General features: G+C 41.2%; 1 protein-coding gene across 3 annotated transcripts in view; it reads left to right on the top strand.

The window, feature by feature from the left end:
• The window catches only part of LOC109863846 (disintegrin and metalloproteinase domain-containing protein 10), a 109,801-nt gene that overhangs the window by 87,590 nt on the left and 9,417 nt on the right, over positions 1 to 12,794 (top strand). For all 3 annotated transcript variants that reach the window (XR_002251386.1, XM_020444467.1, XM_020444466.1), the window contains exons 2-3: positions 6,756 to 7,019; positions 11,571 to 11,765. Coding sequence is in view for 2 of the 3 variants with exons in the window: in XM_020444467.1 (XP_020300056.1) it covers positions 6,756 to 7,019; positions 11,571 to 11,765 (459 nt within the window). In the remaining variant the exon portion in view is untranslated. The remainder of the gene's footprint in view (positions 1 to 6,755; positions 7,020 to 11,570; positions 11,766 to 12,794) is intronic.

Below are 12,794 nucleotides of genomic sequence, written 5' to 3'. Positions count from 1 at the left end.
GGTGCCAGACGCCATTTGACAGGAAATATACCGAAGACGCATAAATACGATTTTGGTTGACTTTTTATTCGGTTTGCGTGACGTTTTCCTCGGCAAGGAAAATCGAGAATGAAAATCGCGAGTTCGTCGAACGTGTCTTCCTTCCAAATCCGTCGATAAAATCCGCCGATGTTATTCGGCATTTTGACGTGACTGATACAACCAATGTGTATGTGTCAAAAACTTCTATTTAATGCGATTGTTCGGAGAAATATACCGCGCTAATAAAAAATTTAAAATTTAATCAAAAATTACGTACTTTATTTTTATATACAGGTTTGATGTAAAATTGATTAGCTTTTCCGCGCAATTTTCCATTTTTTCTCGCACGTAACTTTTGAATAAGTAACATCTTTATTTCTAGTTGCATCAGGGAACTTTAAATAGGCGATGGTTTTTCGATGCAAACGTTTAAAATATCGTTGCGATGGTGATTTCTTTGAGAAACGAAGACGTTTCTTCTTCTGTGAACGAATCGAACGTATTTTCTTTCTTTTGCGGCAAATTGAACATATTTCATCGTGTAATATACATTTACATTGACATGTGTAACAAGAGAGAATGTTTCTTTTTGAAACAAAAGTTCGAGATAGCTGCCAGCAATGTTTTTCTTTTCGATTCGCACAGGTCGTTGTAACGTTTTTATCCCCGACTTCTTTGAACGAGAAAATTACATCGCGTAATTATTTTCCTTCGTGATACGCGACGGTGCAATTGCGATGCGGCTTTGTGGAGCGTACCAATACCGGGATTTGAACGTGAGAAATATCATTCTTTAAGACGTGGCGAAATAAAAGGTGAAAATTGAATTTTTCACGCATTTTCGGCTTAATTTCATTCTCGGCATCGCGCCGTCCATTCGCCGCTGAAAGCTGGTTATTTTAATTACCGCGTTGCAAAGGTCGAATCCAACAAAAGAGCATAACGCGAGAAGGAAAGGAGGAAAGGTGAAAAAGAGGGTAAATAGAGAATGTGAGCGACGTACGGGGAGGTGGTGGCGGCTATTCCGGCACACGGTAATACCCTACCGCGCTGGGACGCCGAAGCAATTTCACTTCGAGGTTTTTCAAATCGCCGGGACTTTTCCTGCCCGGGACGTTTCATTCCGTGCGGGAGCGAGCGAGCGAATGCACGGAAATGAAATCCTTCCGAAACTGGTTGGAACAGCGGATCATGCGGATCTGACCAGCTTGGGAAACTACTGTCGTCGCTCTAACTTCCTCTCTATCTCTCCTTCCTTTTGCCTTTCGTCACGAAAAGCAAACTCGACCGCGCAAAGTATCGTCCGCGGTTGTATCGCGATTGCTTGTATCGTCGTGCCGAGAAATCCGTCGCTATTTCGTCGCGCGTTTTCACGCGGCACGAAGTTGACGACGTTCATTAGCGGAATTGAACATTAGCGGAAAGCACAATTGCGCGCTGACGAAATTCTCGGATCTCTTTCGCAACAAACACCGGAGGAGTAATCGCCGCTTTGATCCAATTTGTTCGAGTCAGTATAAAATGATTCAGTTTTCTTTCATTGCGCACGACGTTGCGCCGCGTAAACGCGTAATAATAATGACAAACGCGCGTGCAAGCGCGGAGAGACCGACGTCCGATTGTGCTCCACTTCACCTTAATTGAGCCGCGGCGCGGATAATCTACACGGATCGCGCGATAACGCAAAGGCGGGTTATAACGACGGGGGGCCGATTGATATTTACGCCCACGGAACGTCAAAGAGCACAATGGCACGTGCACTGACCCGTTTTCCTCAATAACCACATCTGATGCGCGTTTACCTTGGGATTTAATTTCGCTCTGACGTAGCGTTGCCGCGCGTGGACGTGACGATTTCGCCGACCGACTGTGACCACTGCGGATGTTGTGCTCCAATACGGTTACGTACACTCAACTATACGACCACTATATATATACGGTCGGTCATGAAACTAAGAAGAACAAAACTTCTAGAATATACTCGCTGAATCTGGAAAGAACGTAAAACTAAAACGTCTATCTATGAATTCAAAGATCGAATTGATCCAAACAAATAGAAAAATATAAAGATTTTGTTTTACAGCAAGTGTTTTTTTTCTCTCTCTCTCTCTCTCTCTCTCTCTTTCTCTCATGTGTAACTTATTTTGTGAGACGCAGAAACAAATGACAAAACAAAAAAAAATAGAAATTGTTAAATCTTTCGAGAAAAATTATATATAAATGCTCTACTACTTTGAATACAACGAGAAAAGGGAAAAGCTTTCTTCCAAAAAGCAAAAAAGTGAAGTATACGCGAAACAAAATAGAAAGTTTCAGCAAAGTAATATGCGTATAAAGTTGCTTGTATATGGTAAAAAATTCATATGCAACGCGCGCCCGAGTTATTTCGAGCTCTAAAATACATCGGAGGGGTTAAACAATGCAACTTTTGTCGCTCGACGACGCCGGCAACGAGAGGACTGATGGTTCCCGCAGGTATCGCGCCGGGGTAGACACACAATTTGCATTTTTTGTTTCCGACGCCCCGCACGGCTCCTTCATCTTCGTATCCAAATATCATGGCGCTCCGAGGAGCGTTTTCGATGCAATTCGCGCGAAAGAATACCGGCGCGGCCGAAGACACAGCTCGGAAAATTGGAAAGCTGATGGGAGAGACTCTCTTTCTCCGACGTTCCTCCTCATTTTCCGATATCATTCTTCTCCGTCTCTCTGGAATATTACTTTTCGTTCTTTCTCGTCGACGCCGGCATTAAAAAACAGTTGCAAAACCGACGGTCCTGTCGCTCCGGGATGAATTTTTTGTCATCTGAATGACGTTATTTTTTTTTTTTTTTTTTTTTTCGACGCCGGGATATTGGAAATGTTCGTCAGAAACGTAATTAAAACTCGGATAAAATGATAAATATATTACCGTGGAGAGTTACTCACAAAACTCTCTGCAGAGCGGCGGATATTGTTTAGATAGCGAGCTTGTTTTAAGCTCGCTAATGTTCATTACAACAAAATGAGAATTGACAAACAAAGCTGCGTTATTATGCAATATATGTTTTTTATGCGATTTAATTAATCCGGGTTTAGTTGTTTCGAAACACAGAGATATTATTGGTCATTATTCTTGTTTTAGTTTCCATCCGACAAAAAAAGCTTCAGAAATGTTATCTATCAGACATTTAATTATTACAAACAAAATATGAAAAAATCGGTTTTTTTGAATGTCGGACAAGTAAAATTTTGTACATTTTAATGTATAACGTGCGCGTTAAAACTCTGTGACATTTTATTTTAGTTTTCAAAAATAATGTCTGATTTTGTGTAATTCAAAGTAAAAGATAACTTAAATGCGCAAGTATATATATACTTGCGCATTGCGAGATATGCATATATATATATATCCATATCTTGCAAAATGAGAAATGTCATTTTTTTTTGTTGCTGTCCGATTTCGTCCGATGTATATCAACTCTTTCGTTAGATGTTACGACCGTATTTTTTTGTTTTTACACCTAAAAGACGTGACCGTATTTGATTTATTTTCACCCTACATCCAGCAGAATTTTCACACTCTGAGATAAACTAGTAACGCTATACGAATGTGTATCGATCCGCCTCCCGCTACAATACATAAAAAGGTACCGTCGCTGCAGTCTGTCTCATGCATCATATGCGTCCCTGCAGCTTTAGATGTCGATACGTTTTCATGTTTCGTTTCGAATCCTTCTATTCATTCGAGAACGGATGGAAATGTAGAAGCGAATCGCATCTCGTTTCCTGAGTTTTTATTTGATACGGGATGTTTGTTGAAACGTAGAGGCTTCGATAAAGATAATGTTCTGTAACAAAATTGGTGGAACAAATAATGAAAATAATAAAATAGAAAGAAGAAGAAGAAGAGACGATGATGATGATGATAATAATAATAATAATACTCAATAGTATCTGCATACAAATTGTTAATAAATTTTTTATAAATAGTTTTTCTCTGACAATTTTTTGATATATGCAGTTTGAAAGTGAGAAAAATAACATAGCGTGTGTGTCACAAATATGAACAATTCTATTTTAAGACACGATATGCCAAACACTTTATCGATTGGATTTCGAGAGCTGACACAGTCTCGTTATTATGTAATAAATGAGGGATAGAAGGGACACCAGTTTTCCTTTACCGTGAACGGATGGGGTGTTTGGCTGATAAGCCTTTCGTGTTCGGTTTCATACCTTTTTCGATGATCTGGAATCGCCGGGTGAAAACGGAGGGTTCCGAGCGAGGGTGGACAATCAGCTTATTTCGAGCTTACCGCTTATGGATCTCCTCTTTGTTCTGACGCCGCGACCACAGTCTGAGAATAAAACCTAAGGAGAGTCTTGACGTTCTTTTTTTGATCTCTCTACACTTGAACCTAAATGAAATATTAGATATCTCTTTTTTTGATCTCTCTACACTTGAACCTAAATGAAATATTAGATATCTCTTCCATCAAGAAGAAAAAAAAAAGAAACGGTTTTATCACTCACAGCAATATTAGAGAAATTAAATATCTGGAAATATATATAATTTCAGGTACATTTTATACGTGTCGTGTTTAATACTTTTAGGATTTCTTTTGATGTCTGTAAATAGTAGTAGCTGTAAGTACGTTCAAGAGAAAGCTATTAAGTATTAAAAACAAAAAAAGAAAGAGAGAGAGAGAGAGAGAGAGAGAGAGAGAGAGAGAGAGAGAGAGAGAGAGAGAGAGAGAGAGAAACAATTCTCATTGTGCTCGTAATAGAACGTTAATTACAATTCTTGAACGAATTAATGCTCTTACGTAAGCATCTTTCGGACTTCTCAGATACTGGATGCAACATTACATAATTCTTTCGCATAATGAAATTAAATGCCCTTGACGTCGACGATGAAAACGTCATTACTGAACGTCTCATAAGACATTTTCATTTTCTTCTTTTTTTTTTTTTTTAGAAGCGCGCAAATTGCTTTCTCTCTCTCTCTCTCTTTGTCTTCGCGAATTTCTCGCGCCGTTCGCGCGAGATAGATTCTTAATGAATATAAGTTACGTCAGACTCTCTCGGCGAATATCGAATTTCCGGAACCAATGGAATTTCTTACATCGCCGCGCTGTGCGCAATGACGCATACATTTCGCACAAAGGAAAATACTTTTTTGTTCCACGCAGGATTCACAATCATGTCGCGCGTAATGCGAAACCCGCGCCGCGCACACGTCACTTTATTAACGTGACACAATTCAGCGCATTGTTCGTTAAACACAGGCACGAAAGCTCTAAGATCTTTAGGAATTACGTGCCTCATTTACCATGATCAACGTTAAAAGTTACGCGTCTGGTATCGACCGACTCATTTGCGCAATTGCACTTATCATGAATGCGAGAGAAGCGGCAGCGGAGTGCGCGCTTCTTCGTGGAAGCATAATGCGAGGTGCTTGCGCGAAAGGCGCTCTTTAGAAATCGGCTAAATGACGCGACGTGGAAAGTGCATTTTTGCCCTCTATAATATTCATACTACGAGCGAGAGACGTTGTGTGCGCTCTCTCTCTCTCTCTATCTATCTATCTATTTATCTCTCGCGCGAGAGAGAAGCGCTCGCTTCCGAGAGAGCAACGCGTCTCTCTCTCTCTTTCTCTCTCTTGCAAGGAGAGCGCTTGGGATTCTGGACGAGCGCGTAAGAATGCGCTGCTCTCGTCCTGTAGATACGCGAAACTCGACGGCGAATTATGGCAGCTTCGCCGCGACGTAACGTCACCGTATCGTCTCCTTTTTGTGTCGCCCCGCGCGGTTACTCTCGGGATTTACTCGGGAGTAAAGAAGAAAGTAACGCGCGTCTGATATGAAATTCAAGCCACGCCGTCGGAAATTACGAGCGATATGAAAGCTCGAGACCCGTGTGCCTGCCACGTCATTTCTCCGCGGAGCACTTTGTCTCGTTAACGTAATCGGAGATGAACTCGCTAAGCGCCAAACACGCAAGTACGCCGCCGCGAATCTCCGGAGGATTTCTCTCCCGTTCGATTCTCAACACGTCGATCAGATGCTTTTTTTTTCTCTCTCTCTCTCTCCGTATGAGACAACCTGAGCTGGGATTTGCAACGGGCGGAGAGAAGAAACTTCCATTTTCCCTTCCGGGCGTTGCCGATGAGGTACTGATGAGAACACACAAAAATACAACCGCGCGCTGTGCGGATGTTGAGTTATTCGCTCGACCTGATTAAGCGACTGTCTGAGGAAGTCGGAGTTTTTATGCGCTCTCAAGTTCGGCCGAGCTATTATTTATCGGATACGTTTTAAACTCTGCAAAATGAAATATGACACTCTCTATCTATCTCTCTCTCTCTCTATCTCTCTCGTATTTGTTGTTCGGGAAAAACGCTCGACATCTGTGACAAAGTTCGCAACTACTCGATCTATATAGCGTTGTTTTCGAAGCCATCTTCTCTCCTCCTCACGCTCTTCTCCTTAGTAGTTTCAATTTTTCCGTAGCAAACTCCGCGAAGAACTAGCTGTTCAACAATAAGAAAACGCGTAACAATATCAAAATACTTGAAGTCAAAAGTTATCTCGAAGATTTAACAAAGTCGATTTTTTCAAATGTAATATTTACACGATTGGAGCGCCAACAATACATGTGTTTGCCGTTCACTTCTTTCTCTTCGGCTTAGGATTTTATTATTTCCAGGTAGGAGATATTAATCCGTCCGTTGTTGCTTTGTCTGTTCACAGCTCGCCGACTAAACGAGTACATTCGCCACTACGAGCCGCTGTCGTATCCCGTCGAGGAAGTCCATCGGAATCATCTGAGAGCGAAGAGGTCGGTCAGCCGCGACAGCACCGTGACGGTGAAGTTTCGCGCGCACGGCAGAGACTTCCGCATCCGATTAAAGCGGGATTTGACCACTTTTAGCAACAACCTCATTGTCGAGGACTCCGCGGGAGAGAGACGGCACGACTGCGACGTCTCCCACATTTACCAGGGCAATCTGATCGGTATGTTTGTTTTTTTTTTGAATTGTCTAATTTTTTTTCCGCTCAGTTTAACGCATACGTGTATAATGAAAAAGACATTATTATCCGATAATACGCAAATCTGCGTTGAGCAACGGCGACACCCGATTGACAGAAAGTTGATTGCGCAGACAATATCATCAATAACATCTGCATTTTAATAAAACGCGATTTGATTAAATACGCCTTCAGTTAACTAGATTTACAACTGATCGCTGTCGGCTGGTTTTATTTTACACGCTACACTGCGAATTATTATTATTATTTTTTTGTTTTTTTGTTTTTCAGTAATCTGTCAGACAACATGCGATTTCCAAAATCGATAATGCAATATATTACACATTTCTGTTTTCGCATCAAAAATGTTACATCATATGTCACACGGTTAATTCTATTCGTTTTGCGTTCGGCGTACCCTACACATAAAGTTGCATTGACAACGTGTGTCTCGCGACACAAGTTTTCCCATCGTCGTTTCTACAACCGCATCCGTGTCGTTAAAAAGAAAATACCGCTCTTTGGAGACTTCTGTGTTGTGGACGACGCGCGTGTTATGGAGCGCGCGTCGCGAGAGGTCTGCGACTTGCGCGATATTGTATTTCGCGTTCTATGCACTTTTCCAAATATAGAGCCGCGCGCGGTATTATGATATCAACTCGGCAATCTTCTCTCTCGCGGTGCCCTATATATTCACGTAAATGACACCCGCAATGTAAAGTTACACAGAATCGATCGGTCGCGATCGCTCGCTGTACCTATCTACCGAAAGAGAGACTTTGCTCTCGCTCCGCGAGACTCGCGTAACCGCCGGCACATATCGAATCGCATAAGTTTCCATGTTTGCGCACATCCTTTTCCGAAAAGTATTTGTTTCAAAGAAAATAAAGAGAGCACATGTCGCGTATTGTTTCAGCGAGAAATAACCGAGATCGAGAGAGAGAGAGAGAGACTTCGCCGAGAAATAACTTGCGCGAGTTCGCGAACTCAATGTTAATCGTGACGTTACAAGGAATTCGAAACCAATTAATACATTTCGTGTTTTATTTTTATCAGCAAATTAAACAATATTCAATTAAATCAAGTCGGTTCGTAACGCAACAAGGAATCTCGACGTTGAAACTTGTTCGAGATAGCGTATTATTCCAAAGTCGCGAAACAAAACATGAAATCTAATCGAATTCCCGGTGAGGAAAGGAGTTGTCGAATTTACCGCGGAACATTCTGCTGAAGTTGCTGCCAACCCTTACGAAGATGCTTTGCATATTCAAAGGAACTTCCATCAAAATAAACTAAATTCAACGGAAGCGGAGAGAAGCGCTCTCAACTGTACAAACAAAGAGCCATACTTAAATTTATAACGGCGCGGGGCTCGCACAGTCCGTCCGTTCGTCCGACCTCCACGCCAAAATGTTCCGCGTTCTGCAGCGTTCGCTTGCGCGCGCGCGATCTCGACAAGGTACCTCGTCGTTTACTCGTGTAGCAGGTACTACTTCCGCGATGTTTCTCGATAGCCACGCCATGTGGCATGCAAAAGTGCGTGTCAGCGTAGATACCGGGTGGAACCTTTATTTTCAGTCTCTCTCTCTCTTTCTCTCTTGCTCTGATAATTTACGGGAGCCGAGCGTGTTCCGGGCAAGGGGAAGGCTTTAAATTATGGATCAGGGCGACGAGGTGTCAGAGAACGGTTTATCTCTAGCTTCGCGCGACCCGGTTAGAGCTCCCTGTTTCTCGTCGGATATAATGCCACGAGTAGGCGTACTTCAGTTTTACGGATCAAAGGGAATTCCGAAAATCGTGAGCTTACGACTATGACGCGCGAGAGAGTTAGTCATTGTGCGAGCTCCGTGATGTATGTGACACGCTTGTTGTCAAGCACACGCGAGAAACCTTATCTGACACCAAAAGGATTACCTCGAAATTCAACATCTTTCACGTCACATTTTCCAAAAATCCGAAAGGATTTCGCTGATTTCGCGTGATATTACAGAGTGAAATTACAGAAAATGATTATTGTTTGCAGTTTCGCAAAATAACGAGTTGTTTATTTCAAAACTTCGTTTAATCGCCATTAAAAAAAAAAAAAAAAAAAAAAAAAAACGTCTTTACATTTAATCTGTTGCGTGCAGATTGTTGTTGACATTTTAGTACAGCGCGCATAGACATCGCAAAGGTAATTTTTTTCCGAAAGAAACAAACATTTCGGTGCAATGTTGAATAAAAAAAAAAATTATTTACGTTAACGCTAGGCCGAATAACAATATTAATATCGTTCGACCGAAAATTTTGGCGATAGAGAACTTTGGCTTGACGTTGAAGACCGGCTGTGGAACGTTTTCTGCTTCCGGAAGCGAAAGGTATCCTTTGTTCCTACGTATCAAAAGGAATTCTGAATTGTGATAAGCTCTCGACAGTGTGTGCGGGCCGACTCCACTTTTCCGCAATCTATTATCTAAAGAGAAAAATGGTATACGCGCGCGCACAGGAACGCGCGCGCTTTGGTGAATATTCTCTCTATTATTATCATCGTTTACCCGCTATCTGTAATACGTTCAGGTTTCAGGCGTCCGACGCTTTTAATGATTCAATAGCGTCCTTTCACGTCCGGCGCATTGCTCGCAAAACGTGTCGCAAAATATTTTTCATGCACAACGCGCGAACGCCGAGATACGAATCCGGTTGCGTCGCGTTCCGAGAGAAAAAGAGAGAAAAAGCCAAATGTATATATTTTTCTCGACAAACGTGGTTATATTTGTCGCACAAAGGAAAATAAAATGGTTCGTTGCGCTTACAAAGAAATTTTCGAATCATAATAATGCGCAGCTTACGTATAGATTCTGAATTCTCACGTGTATCTCTTTCTCGCGCGCGCGAGGCCACACGCTCGAAAAACAAAGCATTGCATTTCCGTATTCTCGTTCGGTATGTCATTTTCTTTGACTCTTGATCTCACAAGATTGTTTAATTTGATTACGAGTTTTGTATAGACTGAGGTGATGTGTAGCTTTTCAATAAATTTTCATTGAATTGTGCTCCAATTTTGCGCTATTTTAATTCTTGATTTAATTTTCCGTAGTGTGATGAAAAGATAAAAAATATAATATATCTATACACACATATATATATGTGTACATGCATGTACAACTTTTCCTACGTGCATCTCGCTTAAACGAGTAAATTATACACCGTGGCAGGAAGAGCACGATGCACGTTGCGTGAAGCCGGCAATTTCCGGCGCAGAAAGTTTTGCCGAGCGACAAAGTTTCCACCGTTGGCACTGTCGATACTTTTTCGAGCGAGACGAGAGTTCGCAGCTGTCTCGTATGAACACGGTTTCGTACTCGCATGCGCGCACCTTACTATTTATATGTTGCCTTCATGACTTTCTTTACTTCTTAACGAAGACATATGTGAAAGCAAAAAGAAAACAAAATAAATAAAAATAAAAATAAAATAAACGAAAATAAGCATCTTCTCTCAACCTTGCTCTAGTCGCTTTTTCAGATATATTTTTTACTTGTGTTATTTACTAAGAAAAAAACAGAAGAGAAAATTTTGCCGAGACACACGCGTCCGATTGCGGGGATTCTTTCTACGGAAAAAATTATTCAATTCTCTAAGAGATAAATCGACAATGTTTTCGCAAGCTCGTAAATTAAAAATTGATTTTCAATCACAATTTATTTATTTACCTAAAATTTATCAAGTGGGAAAACATAACTTTTAGCTTTTGGATAAAAGTAGAACAAAATAAAGATTGCTCAAATGCTCACAGTGCAACAGTAAAACTGCCATCAAATAAATATTTTTTGGTAATTTGCAATTATTTGGATTTGTTTATACAACACAGGCGCGCGCTACGCGCACGCTGTTATTTTTTTTATTTTAACGTGTTGCCAGTAAACAACCTGTCGCCGCGATGACAGCTAGTATATACGTCTTACAAACCATATAATATACATGATGTATGAGAGATGTCAGACGTAACGTGTGAAAATCAAACTCGAAAAATATATAGAAAGACGGGAGGAGTGGAAAAACAACACGTGACTGTATTTTAGTCGCGTGTCTTTAAAAACGTGACTAAAGTCACGTGACAAGGATAAGAATAAAAAAGAGAATATTATATATAATATATATTGTATATATTTATAGTCACATGATGTTTTTCCTCTCTATCCTGTCACGTGACTTCACTTTAGTCACGCTTTTAAAGACACGTCACTAAAGTGCAGTCACGTTGCTTTAGTCACGTGGTGTTTTTTCTCTTCTCCCTGTTACGTGACTTTAAAAAACGCAAGAATACTTTTGTTTTTTAGTGTTTTGAAGCGATTTAGACTAAAACGAAAGTGATCGGTTCAGTCGTTCTTGAGTGCGTTTTGATATGTACGACATGAATCGAGAAACGCATTCTAGAAACGTCCAATCAGCGTCGAGATAAAAGTTGGCATTCAATATCGAGAGAATCGATTGTGAATATTTACGCGCGCTTTTTCTGGCAGAATTTATCAATGCGTTTTTTCTTTTTACTTTCAGGCGAGCCTGGTAGTCACGTGTTCGGTAGTGTCAGTGATGGAGTCTTTCATGGGAAGATAGTATCTCCGAGAAGTGGCTCTTGGTACGTGGAAAGGGCGCATTACTACTTTCCGCCGCACGAAATAAACGAGACGCTGCATTCTGTGATCTATCATGAGGATGATGTCGGCGATCCGTACGCGGAGGCTCGAGAAGGTAAGATGCACAAAAAAAAAAAAAAAAAAAAAAAAAAAACATTCTCTCAGAATTATTAGATATTAAGTTCTCGAGATAAATCGACACTGCGCTCGCAAACGAGGATGTAATTTGTTTGGTAGAAAAACACAAATCTCCTTTTTTGATAAAAATAAAACAAAATAAAAATCGTTTAAACGCGCACGTTAACACAAAAGTCGCCATCGGATATAAGTTTTTGGCGATTCGTAATTGTTTTGATTATATTTATCAGCTCTAGACGATGTAGATTTAGATAAAAAAGTCTGATATTAAACGAGATTGAGAAACAAAAAAACACTTAATTGTTCGACGATTTCGAACAAAAATCGGCGGCGATTTGTATATAACCATCGGTTCAGATACGGTAATAATTGTTACGTCCGTCGCGCACGGAAGGTTGTAGTTAATTATAAGGCGGATCACGGGTCCTAGAATGTTTCCAATCGTCTGAATTGTTCACTGACGGCAACCTCGAAGTGGCGCCTCACGGCATCGCAGCGCGGCTTGCATTTCTCGCCGCGCACCTTTTTGTCACGCGATGCACATCTCTTCCGTCCTCTTCTCGGAACACATCCTCTTCTCTCTCTCTCTCTCTTCTTCCGTTCTCTTCCTTCGTAGCACCGACGACGACCACCCCTCACCCGGGAGAGACCTCACTCTTGAAAACGCGTAGATATCACGCGCGTCAATTTCGCGCGCTATACTCGCTGTAACAAGAGGGTTGATTGAGAACGCGATTGAAAATTGTCAGCTTTCTGAGAAAAAATGATTATCTCAAATCTTTATAAGCGTCTTTCTTATTGTGACATACGATACGATTATTGTTATATCTGTGTGTGTTGAAATTGAGACTCGCGAACGGAAGCGAATTTAATTCGAGAGAAAAGCGACCATTCGAGCGAAATTATTCGGCTTTACGCGCGCTCTCTTTTTTTGCGCTTTTTCATCACGAGACGACTCGGGCGATTGGCGCGCAAGCTGGATCGCGTCGTTTATGCGAAGATATAG

This window comes from Pseudomyrmex gracilis, unplaced genomic scaffold, assembly GCF_002006095.1.
Source record: "Pseudomyrmex gracilis isolate BER0280 unplaced genomic scaffold, ASM200609v1 scaffold_13, whole genome shotgun sequence".
Lineage (NCBI taxonomy): Eukaryota > Metazoa > Arthropoda > Insecta > Hymenoptera > Formicidae > Pseudomyrmex > Pseudomyrmex gracilis.
The sequence above is the reverse complement of the archived record's forward strand: the minus strand, read 5'-3'. Positions and strand labels throughout refer to the sequence as shown.